We start from the raw sequence: 17929 nt of genomic DNA on the forward strand, positions 1-17929 counted from the left end.
AATTCCTTTAGCTTGAATAACAATGTATGAACATTATTTCAAGAAAGTATTTTCTACTAGTTTGATTTTTTGTTTAACAAGACCAACATATTACCTGTCGTGCGTATAACCGTGATCAGGCCTGCAACATTCCATTAAAGTCTTTGCATCCCAGGTGTCTGTCTTGCTGCCACACAAGAGCTGCTCCAACTGTGAAATTAAACAACAAGGAGTAAGCCTTCCACTCTGCCTTGCAAAGCACCAGGAACACAGGAGTCCACAAAGGCTTGGCTAACACATTGTTCCCAAGTGTGTTTTAATGTTTGTTCCTAAAGTCAGAGGTCTGAGTTTGTAAAGGTAAAAAAAACCCTCAAAGTACAGTCTTCAAACAGACTCCCTCACAGAAGAATAAAACATTCTCTCTTCTTGTCCAGAGAACCATAATTGTGATTTAATTCAGTCCACTTAAGAGTGTTGAGAATTTTACAAGGAAATTGATATGGTGGTGGTGGAACTAAAGCAAGACCAACTATCCTTATTGTTTACCCTTTCATCTGAATCTCTTCTTACTGCTGAGGAGCTGACTACTTGTTTTATTGTTCTAACAGAAGATCAAGGTAGTGTCCACAACTAACTATCTACAGCTATTCAGAGGTACTGCAGTACAAGCAATTAGGGTACCCACATTGCACAGAGAAATGAAGTATGATACATAAATTAAAGCACTTCTCAGAAAAGCTGGATACACACATTTTAAACAACATGGAGCTGTTCATAATAAAAGCATTAAATAAGTGACTACTGCACAGAGAAATCTTTAAGAGCTAAGTGTGGAATTTCAGGGACACTCAGTTTCACTAACTTGCACCAGAAATGCAATGTCAGGCTGTCACAAATGCCCTGCACCCTGGTTAAGACTGCCCATACCTGCAGGTAAAGGTTATAAAAGCAGCAGCAAAAACACTTTCACCAACCTCCTCAGGATAGAAGTACTGAAGATGACTAAGGGGGAACACCGACTCAAATCCATCTCTGAAGGAGTCAAACTGTCTGGCAACACCTTCATTTAGTGCCCAGAATATAACCAACTGCAGGGAAAGGAAAAAAACAAAAATGAAAAAAGCCATTTGAACACAGGAAGCATGCAGTGATCACTACTGTACCAAGAAGTGCAAGTGCAGAAGCCAAACTCCAGCAGCCCAGCCATATGCTCACTGGAGTTCCCACAGGGTGCACACTGATTCATGGAGCTGCTCTACAGCATTGCCTCGTTCTGCCTTAATTCATCATTTACATTACCCTTAACATGAACTTTTGCAGAATTCAAACAACTTACTTGCCTCTGTTTTTAACAAAACAAACAGAACTCAGAATGGCTGGTTAAACTGAACCTATTTAACAGAATAATGTAAAGTAAATCTGAACATTTGTTATCTTTAGAAGCCTTACCTAGGTGTCCTCTCTCTACACCTCTTAAAATGCAGCACCTGAAGTAGAAATCCATAGGGCATCATTTGGCAGTATTATCTTAATTTCCCCCATGGAAATATAGGGGTCCCTATTCTAGTATTAAGTTTAAAAAAAAGCAACTCTATCATGCTTGATATATTAACTAGCTTAATATTATAAGAATATCTAAGAACAAAAGCAGTACCTTCATTAAAGTTACTGGAATATGGTTAAGAATCATAATGCAAAAGACATTAACACACTAATCCAGGCTTTCTGAGAGTAATTATTCTGTTTTGTTTTGGTTTTATATATGTAGTTATCCCCTCAACATTGAAGTAACTCCAAAGTGGACAGCACATACTGAAACAACAATCAGTGAGAGAAAGCAAGGTCATATGACACAAATGAGACCAGAGTTCTTTTAAATAAATCTCCTGTAGCCAGTATTTCTCCACAAAATTAAGGTATTTTACAAGGCAGATTGCAGGCCAAGTTCAGATTCTTTTGTCAGTCAGAGTTATTGCTGATTACACTTGCCCTGGATATCCTCAACCCCAGCAGGAAACATGGGCTGGTCATAAAAGATGTGCTGTCAACACAGAACTACTAGTTTAAAACGTGTTAAAAGCTCTGGCCTGTAGTGCTGATTAAAGTCATCTATGGATGCATCTGAACAGGATTAAATCCTGTTGGAGTCCTGAAGCAAGTTTGTCACCCTACCCCAATAACTGAAGAGTTACACTGTGAGATACACTGTGAGTTACATGTGAGATACACCGCACTACCTTCCACAAACCAGTTTTAATACTGAAGAGAAAGGAAGCAAGCACCAGCAGCACAACAGAATAGTCTATGGCTATTCTAACAGCAGAGCTGCTTACCTACAACTGTGATTAGTTTTTATGATCAAGAGCATGTGGCATAATTAAGCTGCACTGTATTCTTGCAGATTCAAAGATAAGATCAAGTTGCTAGGCAAAAATCTACAGTACTGAAACTTTTTGTTCACAAATTAGAACAAGCAAGGTGGCCTCTTTATAATACAGGGGAGAAGAGGGGGGGAAAAAAGCCAAAAATAGGATAGAGAATAAAGTCTTTCACTATACTGGTAATTGAAGCAGTTCTGCTTTCTGATAAAGGCAGCTCCTGTGGGAACTGTCCTTGGGGGGAAAACAGGGAGGTAGAGGGAAGAGTGACATGATGGCAGAAGAGGCATGAAAATTACATTAGGATATTCCAGCTTTATAAACTACTTTTCATGCTAATCCTCATATAAGATTTTAGTGAAAATGACATGTTCAAGTGCAGGGCAGCTGACCCACAGGATGCTATACAGGCCAGGTGAGCAAATAAATATATTGTTTCTAAAATGCAATTCATCATACTTGTGATGGAGAGCACACTAATTTTCTATCTGAAATATTCTCTTTCACATCAAGTCTATAAAGCTATAAATCCTTTAAGAAAATAAAAGTTCCAAAAGCTTTTAGTAGGAGGAGAGAGTTTTCTGTTATCTCCTTTTCCTTTACAAAGACAGAAGCCTGCAGCAGGAAAACTACAGGACATCTGAGCCATGTGTAAGCCTTTCTCAGTGTATCAGATATCTGATACAAGTTACTTAGGGAAGAAAAAAAAAAAACACACCTGCAAACTATGGAAATTAGTCTAGAATGCTTGAATGTAACATTACTCAGTAAATGAAGACTGCAGATCCTGTTTTGAAGAAACTGTGGAAGTTTGTATTGCTCCTCTGTTAGGTCTGCAAAGAGCTTTAAACCCAAATATATTTAATTCTGCAAGCGATTCTTGACTAGTAGAATTTACTTTTAACAAATAAACGCATGAGAAGTGTATGGGTAACAGTATGGAACTACAAGGTAAACAGAAACTGCTCAGTATTCACTTGTAAGGATTACTGAACAGCTCTGCAAAATTTCTCAGCTGATAGGCAGAAATTCACATGACCCTTATTGAATTGTTTCTACCAAAACATCAGATGTGTTTCTTATCAGTGCTTCAAAACTTAACAGTCCTCAGAGTGAAACTGGCAGTACCTTAACCTGTCAGGAAATGCATTATTTAGCAACTGGAGTACAGTGATCCTCCCCTCCATCCCACTCACAACTTCATGTGATAATATTGCATTCCTCTTGGCTTTCCTCATCTCTTTTCCAGGCTGTTTTTAACCAATTCCCTTTATCACTTCCTTCAACAGAAACAGCTTCCTACCTTAGTTCAGCAATATCAGCCTTCTGTTTTTCTATGTCCCTTTTGCCACAGGAATGAATCAGTACACAGGTGTACCGTCAATTTATTCTGGCAATATTTTGTTATCTTTTCTTTATTTATTCTTTTTACGGTTTATACTTTTCTCACATGTGTTTGGGGTTCTTAAGTTGACTGGTTCAGTTTTCCTTGGGATTTTTGTTGGTTTGGTTTTGGCTTCTTGGACAAAAAACTAATGCTTTATTTTTGACTCACAACAGTTGATGTCTTCATAAGACTGAGACCAAAAAAATCACACTACTAGTAGAGCAGTTCAAAGGCCACCAGATGCTAGATCACTACTGCTAAATAATTTACTAAATCACTATTCCTAAAAAATTCATTATCATAACCACTTACAATGAATCCACTTAAAATACTTTTTCCCTAAAAAGCCAAACTTCTGATGACTTCATTACATATAAACCAGACTTCTTGTACTTCACAATTTTCAAGTCAGGTGCAATTAGGTTCTAAAGTCTTACTGTAGTAATAAACTAGTATAGAAAAGTCGTAAGTAGGAAATACATGGAAACAAACTACCTGGGAGCAAGAAAAAAGATAATTTTAATCATAAGTTTGCTTTTACATACTCTGAGATACTCCTCTAAATTGTGGATGGTGACCGGTGTATCTTTTCCCCCCTTTTTCAGCTCTATGTTGGGAAACCCAGGGAGTGTGAAGTCCAGCCCTAGATCTTCCACTGAGCAGCCATTCATAGTCAGAGCCTCCAATGCATACTGTAGACTTTCTTTGGTCTAAAAAATTGGAAGTGAAAACCAATGAGAACAATTAATTCAAATAAACTTATCCAAAAGTTATGACTTCTAAAGTATTTTTGACTAATCAGACATTTCTGTAGAGCATGACCATTAAAACCGTTGCAGCTGTCCTTGCTCTCCTTCTGGAGTTTTCATACATAACAGTAAACCAAGAGAAACCAGATAAACAAGCTTAATGGACAAACTGGAAAGATCACAGGAGTACACTTTGTTCTAGCAATTTTAGAATTACTTAACATGCCAGAAGACAAACTAGCTAGAAAATACTACTGCAAGAAAAAGAAATATGAAATATGCTACGGCTCAGGCTGTTTTTTTCCTTAGAACAGTTAATGGCATTTATATTTGGCATGCATACTGATATTTTTCAGCTTTCACCCACCAGGTTTCAGGCTTTTCACATTCTTGGGAAATTAAAAGCCATGACCAAGGAGAGAGAGTGAGACAATGAGGTAAAGAGGAACAAAGACCCACAAACTTGGAGTAGTTTCACTAGTAACAAACCAGACAGATGTATTAAGACTATAAATTGGGTTATTACTTCCTGCCATCTATTAACATTGGATGCTAGCAAAACCATGTGTGCCAAAAATCTTTTACCACTAGTGCCAGAGTGAACTGTGGTATTTTCAGCTAAGAGTAAATATCCTTGAAAAATTAATCTATGTCTGAAAGAACCTGTATGCTCATGCATGATGACAGTTCACCTCAGTTCTGCATACAGCTCTTCAGTGAGAAAAAAAATCCTACATAAAAGGCACTTCTAATGAAATATGAAATTTTGATTAAACCAACTAGTAAAAAAACTTTTGACTCTTCAAGAAGAAAGAATAGATTTTTTCCACCGATATTTGAATTGGTTAGTCTTTTTAAAGTGAACCAAAAAAAGTCAGGCAAACATGTGGCAGTTTATTATACATTTCTGGGACTGTGTTTAATCATACAGATGAATCCCATAATGAATTTCTCATGCTAGACTTTACAAAAAGACTTTCATAATTATTAGCCACCGATCTAATAACATTAAAACTACTCTGTGTGAGAACAAAGTAATTATCAGTATTACAATCAGTTTCAAGCCCTATGATACGTGCTGAATTACTGTTATTTCATAAAATCCTAACAAGTAAAGATGCACTCTTCCATTCTTAGGGTTATTTTCCCACCTGAGTTTTATCCTGTTCAAGTCTTTTCTTTTGTCTTACAATATCTTCAAGGTGATATATTGATTTGGCTACTACTGGATCAATACTGAACAAGTCATGCGATGTCAAGGAAGTTTCCTGTCGCAGCATCCACTTATAAAAAGGAAGTCCAAGGGGAAGATCCACCTGGAAAGTAAAGCACTGAACTGTTTAGCTTTGAATTGTCTTCCAAAAGTTCTTTTACTACTTCATCTCTTGACCAGATCTACAATACTATCTCATAGTTCTGGCACACACCAAAACACCATGTCCTAGAGTGTGTTTGCCTCAGAAATTTACAGTTTTAAAACCCAAGTGACTGCCTATTAAAGCTATCAGCAACTGGAGTAACAATGAGCCCAAAACATTCTTGAAAGACTGGAGTGATTGCAACACTTAGCAGATAATGGTTTTTCCTTTCTACTCCATAGTCTCAAAAGCCACTGTAAAGATCTTCAACATGTAATTATCCTTTTCCCCCACAAAACTTCACTGCATGCTCATCACCTCCCTGACCTGCCTCACACTGCCCTTACTTCTGGAGGTGAAAGTAATAAATACCATGTAACTCTTAATGCTTTTATCTCTCAACAGTCAGAACCAGTATTTCTATGTGACCCCTTCAGAATAGATTTTCTATTCCATTCTCACCAGTCTGAAGTCCATGATTGCCTTGGCCATTAGTTTTCCCAGAAAGCGGAACTTCATTTTAACTTTTGCAATGTGAGCTGGCTTGGCTGTTCTACCAAAAGGAAGTGCAAAAAGGCCTTGAAGGTTATGAATGTACTTGGTACCTTCCTGGCTTCCTGTTGAGGAAGAAAGAAGGAAAAGAGTTCAGTATTTACTCTACTAGTTTCTTTCAAGATGCAAGTGGCATTCAGATAAGCTTAACCTAAGCTTCTCATAAGAAAAACAAGACAAAAAAAAACTCCCCACCAAACAAAACACACATAAAAACCCCAACAAAACTCACAAAGATCCACACACTATGAACAGGCACATTAGCTGACCACAAACTGAGGTGCTCTTTACATAACTATAGTCAACTTAGTTATCAATTCAATATTAATCAATATTTATAGATTAGGTAGTAGAGCAATTACCTTTTGGATTGGCTAAAGTCACTTCTTCTCCCCTCCAAAGGCCCAAGTCTGCTCTCTGTAGTTCCTGAGATACAAGTGCATAGAACTCTAGTGTAGGGCCTAGGCCTGTGCCAACCTTCAGGGGATGGAGGGTGAGGGGAGAGGAGGGGGAAGGAGACAGATAAGTCCATTAGGTCAGTTTGAATATAAAAATTTTACTTAGTCTGAGATATATAATACATTATTTGCTATAAAAAAGACTACATGGCAAAAAGCATCTAGGCAACCTAACTACAGCAACATCCACAGCATGACAGAGGCAACCTGGAAAGGTCACATATCAGAAGAAGTAACAGTGCAGTGAAGGCATTAATCACCTAATGCTCATATAGAGGAAACACACACAGCTGTTTGCTTAATAGTTAGAAAAAAGATGAGTTCTGCTGAATACAACTGATTATCAAATTTAGATCAGAAAGAACTTCTCCTAGCAACTAAAAACCACAACCAAGTGGATTAGGGATAATTAAAGGATAAAACTCTTTAGCACCAGCAACATGAAAGACAAAGGGTCTGACCAAGCCTTTTAAAAAAGCTGTAGCTATTTTGTATTAATCTTCAGTAAAAAGGGGATAAATTAGACTGCAGTGATATTACTTACTTCATTCTCATACTGGATTTCCAACATGGCTCTTGAACTGCCTAGATCCTGCATCACAGATTCTGCCTGTTTCAACAGCTCATCTCTGTTCACAGTGCGCTACAAATTAGAGAAGTTTTAATTTCATAATGGCCTTGAGTTCCAGCTCCCAAGGCAGTTACAACAGGTAAAAATCAGTTATGCACGTTTTTCCACTCCAGTAAGTCCCAGCTTACTTTTATCATGTTAAGACAGGTGATTTACCCTCCCCAAATACAAGGACAGTATTTTTGTTTATTAAGGGTCTAAATCTCATTATTTGAATTCTTCTGAGGATCAGGCAAAACAGAGGTCTACAAGCCAGTGTGTGGAAGTATCACTAATGCTGTCTGAAACTCTGTGTTCACTGCTGGAATTTAGTTTCAGGAATTATGTCAGGGCGCCTCTTCTGCCCTCATGCGGCCGGCACGGAGAAGACACTGCGCCCTCTGCTGGGGGACTGCAGGAACAAACCCATCTCCCCTTCCCTATAGCAAACATCAAACATCAACTTCCCAAACCAAAACATCAACTTCTACAAACAAGCCTTGCTCCCAATGATATTCTTATAGACAACACGAAAATAAATAGATCCTTCATTCCATTTTAAATAAGATGTACTTACTTTTTTCCTGTCCAGTCTTGGTGCCACTCTGCTATCCTGAGAATCTGACTGATTGATTTCTGGGTTAGTGTCCAGCAGCCTTTGCATGGCTCGATCACGATCAAAGGCCGTCACATAAAACAGCATTTGGCGGGTGTCAAATGGAAAGAAAAATGGGCTGTGAAGAGCATTAGATTAGTCAGCTGTGCTCCAAGCAGCATCTCAGACTAGCATTTGGTTTAAAACACAACAAATCTAGTATGTCCAAAATGAGTGTTCTATTATACAACACACTTTAGTTTTAGTTACAATGCTTAGGAGTAGAAGTTTTGAGAAAAGCAATATATGAAGGAGACAAAAAAAAAAAAAAAAAAAAAAAATCGAGAAACTTTTGACTCCTCTTAAAAAGTAACTCAAAATACTTGAATGCCTTGGCTGTGCAAAGTTTACATCAGAAAATAAAATTCCTTGTTCACTACTGCGCTACAATTAACAAATCCAACAGATCAAAGACTTAAGCTCAAGCTCCCATATTTGGCAGCAGAAAGACATGAGAACCTGCCTAGAACAGCACCACTATTCTACCTTCCACCACTTGCAAAAAATATTCTAAATAATCTGTGAAAGACTACCAGACAAACTTCTTGTTTCAATTTATCACTTCCACTATTCTCAAAGGCATGTGTACGTTAACAGTTTGGTCCTCCATTGGCATTAAGTGGAAAGGCAGTTTTATTGAACAAATAATGCTACAGATATTTAAGAATATACATTCATGCTCATCATCTTATCTGGAACATTTATGAAGCAAGTTAGAGATCTTATTTTTTAAATGAAAAGCCAAAGAGTTTCTCTGAGTATGTATTTCCACAGCCATCAACAATATTGCTGCAATTAACAGGCTTGAAAAACTCAAGAATGTCAACTCTAATTTCTCATTCTTTCAAGTGCAAGAACTTTACAGCTTGTACTCTGTATCAAGATACTACAAAGTACTATGTATATAGCTTCATAAAAATTATTTTTACTCTTTTATCAGTATTGTTTATAAATGTATCTTCCTTTGTATCATACTGCATGTGCAAAGATAAATACAGTGATATGGTAAGAATGCTATTAAGCAGTGTAACAGGAGAAAAAATATCACCTGAATAATCAAAATTTCAGTGGAAAACCTTCAGATTGCTCAGCAATACCTGTAAGAAGTGGTCCAAACTCTGCACATAGTCTACCTCCCAGAATATGATTTAAACTATGCAATATAGGTGTAAACATCCATGCCACTATGTAACTTGGCAATACCTCTGTGACTGCATTTTGCACTCTCAAGTCCTGTAAGGATGATGCACTGTGCTGCCCAGGCAAGGCTCCTACTTAACTGGAATTAGAGACACCACACAACAAATCACTCATACCATGTTTTTCCAAGTTCTGTCAGCCAAGTCGGGATGTTTCCTGTCATAATTACCAAAGGATCCTGAAGCTGCCTGTTTGCTTTTGCTGTCAGTTTACTGTTGATAAACTCTGAGGTTGGAATTATCTCCTTGCAGACTGCATTCTGTGTTAAATAAAAGTAATGTATTTCTAGTTAGAGAAATGCTGAAAGAAACAGCAAGTCTTCGTTAAAAAAGACTTTTAATGCTTCTAATTTGCTTAGCATGGAAAGTAAAAAAAGCTTTCACTGCCATGTTGTTCATCCAGAGTTTCAGACATGAAAGAAGGACTCAGTATGTTTACTACCAATCCCCTTTTCAGGAACAGCGTTTGTCTTTCAACTTAAAGAAGGACAAAGCACGGATATTGTGTTCAAAACAGTAAAAAGAAAATATGACTGACATTAAGAATTTACAGCCTTCATCTTCTCAGAAGTTAGACAAACATGTAGTGGAAGATGACAGTATTTGCATTATTCTGCCTTCCTGAGGAGCAGTGGAGAGGGGGGAAAGGTTATTTAAAATGTTACAGATAGTTCTGTCCTGAATCAAGTACCAAAGTGATTTAAAAAGTGCTCTACTCACATCATACAAGTAATACCAGTATCGGCTGATAGCATGTAAAACTCTCAAAAGAAGAATAACATCTAATGAGGGGTCTTCAAATGTTATATTTTCAGGTGGAGTAGATATGAGGTAAATTTCCAGTGGATTTAACACCGAAGGGCACACACCATCTAGCAGGAAAAAACATCATCTTAGCAAAATAATTCAATTAGAATTTTTCCCAAGATTTAATTATTAGGAGCCTAGGCAGTATTAGTCATGGCATTCACTTAACTGCAACAATTCAGTTAAACAGCTCAATAAATATCTTAGTTTTAATATACAGCTAAACACATATGCTTACTATTTTTATACTATGTCTGCTTTAAAAGAAACACTACAGTGGCAGTAAACATTGTGAAAGTTCTGAGAGGACTGACAGGAAATCTAACCTATAGCAAGGCACCACACTCACCATGCCACAATTCATCATGTTTTTTAGAATTCCTAGGGGAGGTTTTTGTGGGAGCAGTTTGTGCTCTTCCTCTTTTACCCCCAACACAGTCCTTATTACCATCTTCATCCTCTCGCACAGGTTTGTACCTAAAAAGCAAACAAAAATATGTTTTGAAAGGCTAAATTACAGGGAAACAAAAGCACTTTTAAAGGTGTTAGTTCTCAGATTTCCAGAACTTTCTTTGAATGATAGTTAAAAGCAGAAAGACAAGAACACTACTGAGATATGATCCAGCCTCTGAAGCAAAGTATTTTACAGGGGAGAAAAAACAGGGACCCTTCAGCTCTATGAACTGGAAGGAGAGAAGGCGAATGTATCAACAAAACCCCAAAGTGACTGAGTTTAGAGAGTTAGGGTTAGATTAGGTTTTGGCATTTTTTGGTTGTTGTTTTATGGGTTTTTATTTGCTTGCTTTTTTCTTTAGCACATTTAAATGTTAAAAAGAAAGCGACTGCTGAATATTAAGATGTTCAGCAGAGTCATATGTCAATGTTTCTTGCAAAGTATGGCCACACAATACATTCATTTTCACAGCAATCAACTGGGAAAATTAGTATGAAGTCAACCATTAGTTGCACACTGCACATTCTCTGCTGTTTGTGGTTAGTTATCTAACACTAAGAATGGTTCCTCCCCATCTAGCAGGTATCATTTAGAATTCCCCATTTCTTGTTCACCAGCTTTACTCAGGAGCTAGAAAGAATATCAGGAGCTATCAATGAATTCTTCCTAAATTTTAACTATCTCAAGCACATCAGGAAATGCAAAGCTCCACATTTTTCAGAGAGATAAAAAAGAAGACAGCTATATTCCAAATTTCTTGATGTATACACATTTATTAAACTGGAAAAGTTTTTCCTGGGTTTCTCTAGGCAACTTACCAAATGGTGTGTGTTTTTGTCCAAATCCCAGCTCTCCCCAGTGGGTTACTTTCATCATCTGTGGACTCCCTCTCTTCCTCAGCTTGCAAACTGTACTGCCTGACTGCCTGGTACACAGTCATATTGTATGGCAGCAAGTGATCTCCAATGTAAAACTGCAATCTATGTCTCACATTCCCTGAATTTAAGAATTGAGCAGCCTGAACAAAAAATAAAAAAAAAAAAACAACCACCATACAAGTGAGGAAACTTGTTGCATAGCTTTTCTTTAAGGCTCTCCTCACCCTCCCTGCACCCTCCCCATACTCCCAGAGCAAAAGCTTACCAAAGATTCATCTATTTCTTCATCTGACCCATCATCATCACTATCTTCATCATCTTCTCTAACTCTTCCATAGCCTGAGGCAAGAGAGAAGACATCCTCATTTGCTGTTATTCATTAAAAGCATTCATTCAACAATGCTTTAGTACTCTGTCTGTTACAACTACTAAAACTTTTAAAACAAAATGTATCAGTTGAAAACAGTAAGATTCAGAACTGTTAAAACAAACTTCAGTAGCAACACCTGGCAAGAAAACTGCCAAGCTACAGCCAGTGCGACAGTAAAGCAGTAATACTTCTGTTAGTATTTTGACTGAACTGTTTACCACAGGAAACAGTTTGTCCCAGAAAAGGAAGATTCTCTACAGCTTCAATCTCCTCCCTTGTGACCAAGGTTATCTTCATAGGTACCTTCCATTTGTCTTCAGCATAATCCTCAGAGGTTTTTATAGACTCTACACTGACAGCAGAAACTATTCCAAAAAGGAAAATGCAAGTGACTATGTAATAAATAAATACCTCTAACAACAAGGTATCTTTCAATGGCTTGTACCAAAGCCAGAGGATCAATCTTCACAGGTCCACCTTTCCACTGTTTCACATTAGCACAGTCTGGATGTCTTTGCAGTTGGCATTTTAATTGATGTGTATTGAAGAATTTTAAAGCTTGGGATCCTCTGTTAAGAGAAAAACTCAAAATAATTTGTGAAAAAAGTTGCTACACAAAGAATCTAATAACCACAATTGCATTAAAAATGCAATAAAATAGGCTTACACATGCATTTACAATTTCACTTGTTCAGAGTATTATTTGTCATACTGCTTCTCTAAAAATAAGCTAACATGGTTTGGATAAAACATTTTCTTTTACAAGAACACCAGAATCCAAGTTGGACAAAATCTGGAAGAGAGGTTCTATGAATTAAGAGAAAGCCCAGCCTGAGGTCTGATTACAAGATGGCCTACACTGACCATTTTTGAAATCTGAAGCAGTTCAGTGCTCAGCTGATAGCACAGGAGATTTAGAGCTGTGCTTATGTGCAGTGCAACAAGGATCAGAAACAAGCATGGAAAACGCAGTTATTCATTTAAATGGATCTTTTGCAATAAGGACCTAAAGAGAAAACCTGAAAGTTCCTCTGTTTTTTCCCTTGCCAAGAATAGTTTATATATACATTCCACCTCACCAAACTACCAATACTCAAGCTAGCTGGTTTATACAACAAGCCTCTTATCTTGGGCTGCTTCTATTTCCAGGTGCTAGCAAAAGACTACCAAAACTTAATGCTTCAAAATCCTCACTGACATAATCCACAGTAAAACTTGCAGTCAAACAATGCTACAGCCCTCTGGCTTCTCGTGTTTCATTTTCTATCAAAAAGAAGAGCAGAATTTTGCTTCTATGATTAGCAGCTTTATAATTTTGGTTGTTATCCTACTTTTTACCAAAATAATATACATAAGGAGGCATTCTGAGATTACAGAGCACATACTATTTGCAAAAGCCAGTATAGAGACACTAATTTCTTCTAATAAGAAATCTGTGTACTGCATTAATTCCCACTGATTTTAAGTTTCACAAAAAAAGTACTGAATTTTAATGTTAGATTAATGCTATAGTGTGATGTATAGAAAAGAAATTGTAGAAACAGGTCTTTATTCACTCAGATTTGTTACTTAAAACACAACTACTAAGCTGGATTCCAAATTTATTCTGTATCTTAAGACTCAGGGTAGGCCTATAGCTATTTTAAACTCTATTCACAGCCAAGACTTATCACTTAATCCACTACCATCCTAGAGAACAGAACCTAGATGAATCATGAAGTTGAGCACTGTAATACACTCTCTGCAGTTTAATTACTCTGCTGAAAAGCATCAGTGTCCACGCAATAAATTGTTTCTTTCCAGCATTTGTTACTTGGGAACAAGGAAGACATTTGGATATTTAAAGGGTAAATTTAGAGATTGCATTTAAACTTTATCTCTCACCCCCAATTTAAGTGAGACAATTTTCAAGATGGTAAGCACACATTTAGTAAAATATTCCATCTTCCACTGACTAAAAAAAACCCAACTGTGTCATTGCTTCTGTCTTTAACAGGGTCAGAAGTTTCCACTACCTCCACTTGTAATTATACATCTACTTGTACTCGTCCTTTTAGTGTTGCTTGAAACAAGCTTTAGAAAACCAAAGCTTCCAACAAAACTGTTACCTGAGCATTAATCCTTACCTGCTCCCTGTTCCATTTCCACTAGGGAAGTCATGCACTTTCACAGGAAACTGTTCCATCTGACTGAGGCAGTTGTTCATTTTATGGACTAATGCCAACAAAGGTGCATTTTCTAATGGCTCTAATCTTCCAAGGGGCTCTTCTCCAGGAAGCTGAAACACAGTCCAGTCTTTAGGTACCTGCTTGAATTAAAACATCCTAAACAGTTTATACCATTAATTAAGAATCCTTGCTCTCACTGAAAGTAGCAGCAGTATCAGGAGGAGTAAATGACACGAGTTTATCAAAGACCTGTTTCAAAGAATGTACTTTTCTCTCCTGGTTTCAACTGAATAGTGCAACAGACTTTAAGCATTCACCCTTAATCATGAAAAACAAGCTTTTTAGAAGTTTTAGTTATCTGCTTTTCTCTCTTCCACTTCAAATTTCTTCCTTTAAAAACAGAACACTAGTATCTTGCAGTATTAAGTCCTAAGTGACAACATTACTATCCAAAGGTTTTGCATATCAACTTCTTAGAAGACAGAAACAACTTTTAAGTTGTTTAAGACTCAGACAATTGGCCATTTTGGCATTTTTTCCACTGCTGCATAGAACTTTCTGTAATTACAGGTTGTTCAAAAAAGTTCATGACCTATAAAGACAGTGAACAATGTGAAAGTTATAGTGTTATACAACTTATACATAAAAAACCCATTCTTTCTGTATTCCACCTTTAAGATAAGGTCCACACAAAACCTCTCAGATGGTTTGAGAAAGAAAATTTGAGAGAAAGACATCTAAGAATGCCAAAAAAATAAAAAACAAAACTTACTGGAGAAGAAAAAAATACATGAAGAAATCTTTTCAATCTGATATCCCTGCTAACAGCATCTTTTTCACTTTTAGATGTCAAATAGAGCAGCAGTTGTTTAACAAACCCACTATGCTGGATTTCAAATGAGGAGACGTCAGATTCCGAGACAATGCTACGGATTTCTACAAGGCACTCTGTTCCACCATCCACCTGGAAAATATGAAGAGTGTTTTACTACCCAGGTATTACAGGCTTAAGAAATGCTAGCTTTCTTTTCACTGCATGGAACAGCTCTAAAGGGTGGGGGGAAAAAAAGAAAGTCTGGAATGTACAGTAACTCAATACAAGCAGCAATGCAGGGCAAATAATCTGAGGATAAGCACGTCTCTGTTCAAGGGGAGACATTACTGGCAACATCTACATTTTTTCTACTTTAAGAGAAATACAAGGTGCCATTTCCATCTTATGCAAGGTAGAGATAAGCTCCAAACGGGGGTGCTTTCTGTTTGGGGAAAAAAAGCCACTAACAGAAGCCTAACAACTCAGACTGCTGCATGTTTTACATGACATCTGTGTGGGAGAGAGGAGGTGGGAAAGTTTCATATTTTAACAATTGCTCAGATCAAAGCACAGAACACAGCTCAGCTCTTGTGCTGTTTAGAAGTCACATGTTTGGACCACCTATCAAGGACCACAGCTGTCTGAAAAGTAAGGCTGAAGTTCTTGACATGCAACCACATTTACCTCAATCTGCATTTCTTCTATAATTTTAACAAAATGCTGCTTCCTTCTCCTTTTCCCCCCAGTCTCAAAGTTCATACTACAACCAGTACTGTTCTTTAAGAGTAAAGTTAATCCCTGACACTTAACTGCAGAACTTTTGAATGTGAAATGCTATGCAAATGACACATTGCTAGGATGGGTCTTTTATCATAAAGCGGTGTGTGTCAGAGCATACACACTCATTCTAAAAAATTACTCCAAGTCATAATGACTCAAAAGTCAAGGCAAGAAATTGCTGCCCCCCATTCTAACCTGGAGGTTGAGTTGTTCAGTTGCAGTGCAAAGTCTCTGTAGTACATTTAGTGCAGGATTGCTTCCATCCATGTTTTCAGAACTAAAGTAATGTTCTACAAATTTATGGGCTTGCTCCTTGATCCAGCCCTTAATTTTTTCTCTGTAAAGAAGCACACAAAAGGCATTTAGCCACACTTAGTATCTGCATACATCAATATTACAAGTAAATACAGCCTCAGTATAATTTTCTCCATGTTAAACAGCAGTCACAGAAAACCCTTTGCTTTCACTCCAACATCATCAAGTACTTTTCTCTACATTCTCTACTTTCTTGCATTGTTTTTCTCCGTTCTCCAATTTTTCCCCACCATACAACTTTAAACTATTCAGATGTTATTCTCTCTACCTTAATTTCTTGATTCTTTTCCCAGAAATTTTTTAACTGTGGTTAAGCTCCAACTTCTTTGTAGGTGCTACCCTAATCACCTGATCATAGTCAACATCATGCTACAAGTACTGTGATATTTTGTTGTGTGTGTGTACCTGTTATTGGAAATGGTATCCTTGGAAGCAGCCCTTGCAAGACCACTTACTCCTGCTGTTCGTGCTGGTTCAATATTATTACTGTTGGACTGTGTGCTTAATCTTCCCCATGTTTTAGGATTCAAACTTGCCAAGAAAGATGATTTAGGAGACTGCGTAGTTGTAGGGCTTTTAGCTGGAGGAAGTAAACACAAAACTTAAGAAAATCAAGAGGTTTATCACAGCTAACTCTTTCTGCAGTTTATAAGCTTACTTTAAAAGGAGATAAGAGTATCATATGTTCAGAATTATTTACCTTGATTGTCTACTTTGTCATCATCTCTTGGAGGGGAGTATTTTGGTCTCCTTGGCCCTCGTTTTGGCAGTCTTTTTCTCTTCAGAACATCACTCAGTCGTCTGTCCAAATTTAAAAATAAAGTTACTTATTTCCACCCACAAACACATACGCGTGCACACACCCCTCTCTCAGTTTAAGATGCATCTGCCAACTACTTCCTTGAGAGGTAAAGAACAGGCTCCATCCCATAACAAGGATATTCACTAACTCCATCCTGTAACAAAGAGCTTGGCTGGCTGTCATCTCTCTATTATGAGCAGCCAAATACAGTCAGAACTGACACTAAATGGCGTTTTTTCATGATTTTCATGCTTTAATTTGTATAACCATTTGTTTGTCCATTCATTTGAAATCTGAATACACTTAAAATGAAAAAAAAAAAAACCACAAATCTCTACTGAGTAAAGACCAACCAACACTGGATATTTGACATGCCTCCCCTACAAAAGCACAGAAAACACTTCTCAAACAATTTGTGGCATTTCTACTCATCAATCACTACATTTCACAACTTCACATACTTCAATTCTTGTTTAAAGTGACAAATATTTGACCTTTAAAATTAGAGCAAACTAGCAATTTATTCCTACACTGTATTTTAATTCTACAAGTGTTCAAAATTATTGCCTTTCAACAAAACTTAAGGACAACTTATTTTTTCTCCAGTCTCCAGCAGAAAGGAACCATACTCCATAGCTCTGAAAGAATCACTGTCCTCAACAGTTAGATGTGAGACTACAAGCTGTTGCTCTTGACAGTCTCCCAAACCAAAAAATTATTTAATATAATTATGACCTAACTATCAGGTCACTGCTTTTTTTTCTCTTGTAAACATTTAATATAAAATGTATCAAAACTACCCATTGAAAAATTCAACATCACTCCAATTTATTCTTTCGAGGAAAATACCACAGCGAAATGCAGATGACAATGTGGGCAGCCCATGTTACCCCAGACATTTTTTTAAAAAAATAAGGTAAGAAAAATCCAAAACCCCACAAGAAAGCACCAAAGGCAGAATGCAGATTACACTTCAGGAAGTGCACTTACCCCTGTGGGCTCAGGTCCAAGGAATCCTCCCGGCTGTGCTGCAAGCTGGGAGAGCCCAGATCTGCAGCTGCATTGCTGGCAGCAGTGGCTGTCCCAGTACTTATGGTTGTAGTGGTTCCCAGCGTTCCTGACCCATTGGTGCATACTTTTGGGGGGCTTGTTAGCAAAGCCTCAGACTCTGCCAAGTTTTTCACTTGGTGCATCACCCCTTAGAGAAAGAAGAGAT

At 37.4% G+C, this 17929-nt stretch overlaps 1 protein-coding gene across 6 annotated transcripts in view; it reads right to left on the reverse strand.

The window, feature by feature from the left end:
• TRIP12 (thyroid hormone receptor interactor 12) overlaps positions 1-17929 on the reverse strand; it is a 76886-nt gene that overhangs the window by 2645 nt on the left and 56312 nt on the right. For 4 of the 6 annotated variants that reach the window (XM_054282296.1, XM_054282294.1, XM_054282291.1 and 1 more), the window contains 20 exons: positions 17704-17911; positions 16612-16712; positions 16317-16491; positions 15792-15933; positions 14775-14966; positions 13961-14112; positions 12246-12418; positions 11730-11803; positions 11405-11604; positions 10482-10609; positions 10046-10197; positions 9443-9585; positions 8049-8205; positions 7406-7504; positions 6766-6880; positions 6314-6468; positions 5645-5809; positions 4290-4454; positions 954-1067; positions 95-189 (listed from right to left, as the gene is read on the reverse strand). In XM_054282296.1, the coding sequence (XP_054138271.1) occupies positions 95-189; positions 954-1067; positions 4290-4454; positions 5645-5809; positions 6314-6468; positions 6766-6880; positions 7406-7504; positions 8049-8205; positions 9443-9585; positions 10046-10197; positions 10482-10609; positions 11405-11604; positions 11730-11803; positions 12246-12418; positions 13961-14112; positions 14775-14966; positions 15792-15933; positions 16317-16491; positions 16612-16712; positions 17704-17911 (2905 nt within the window). The remainder of the gene's footprint in view (positions 1-94; positions 190-953; positions 1068-4289; positions 4455-5644; positions 5810-6313; positions 6469-6765; positions 6881-7405; positions 7505-8048; positions 8206-9442; positions 9586-10045; positions 10198-10481; positions 10610-11404; positions 11605-11729; positions 11804-12245; positions 12419-13960; positions 14113-14774; positions 14967-15791; positions 15934-16316; positions 16492-16611; positions 16713-17703; positions 17912-17929) is intronic. The other 2 variants (XM_054282297.1, XM_054282293.1) reach the window with 1 other exon arrangement.

This window comes from Melozone crissalis, unplaced genomic scaffold (assembly GCF_028551555.1).
Source record: "Melozone crissalis strain CALT ecotype California unplaced genomic scaffold, PUWL_Pcris_2 ptg000034l_1, whole genome shotgun sequence".
NCBI lineage: Eukaryota > Metazoa > Chordata > Aves > Passeriformes > Passerellidae > Melozone > Melozone crissalis.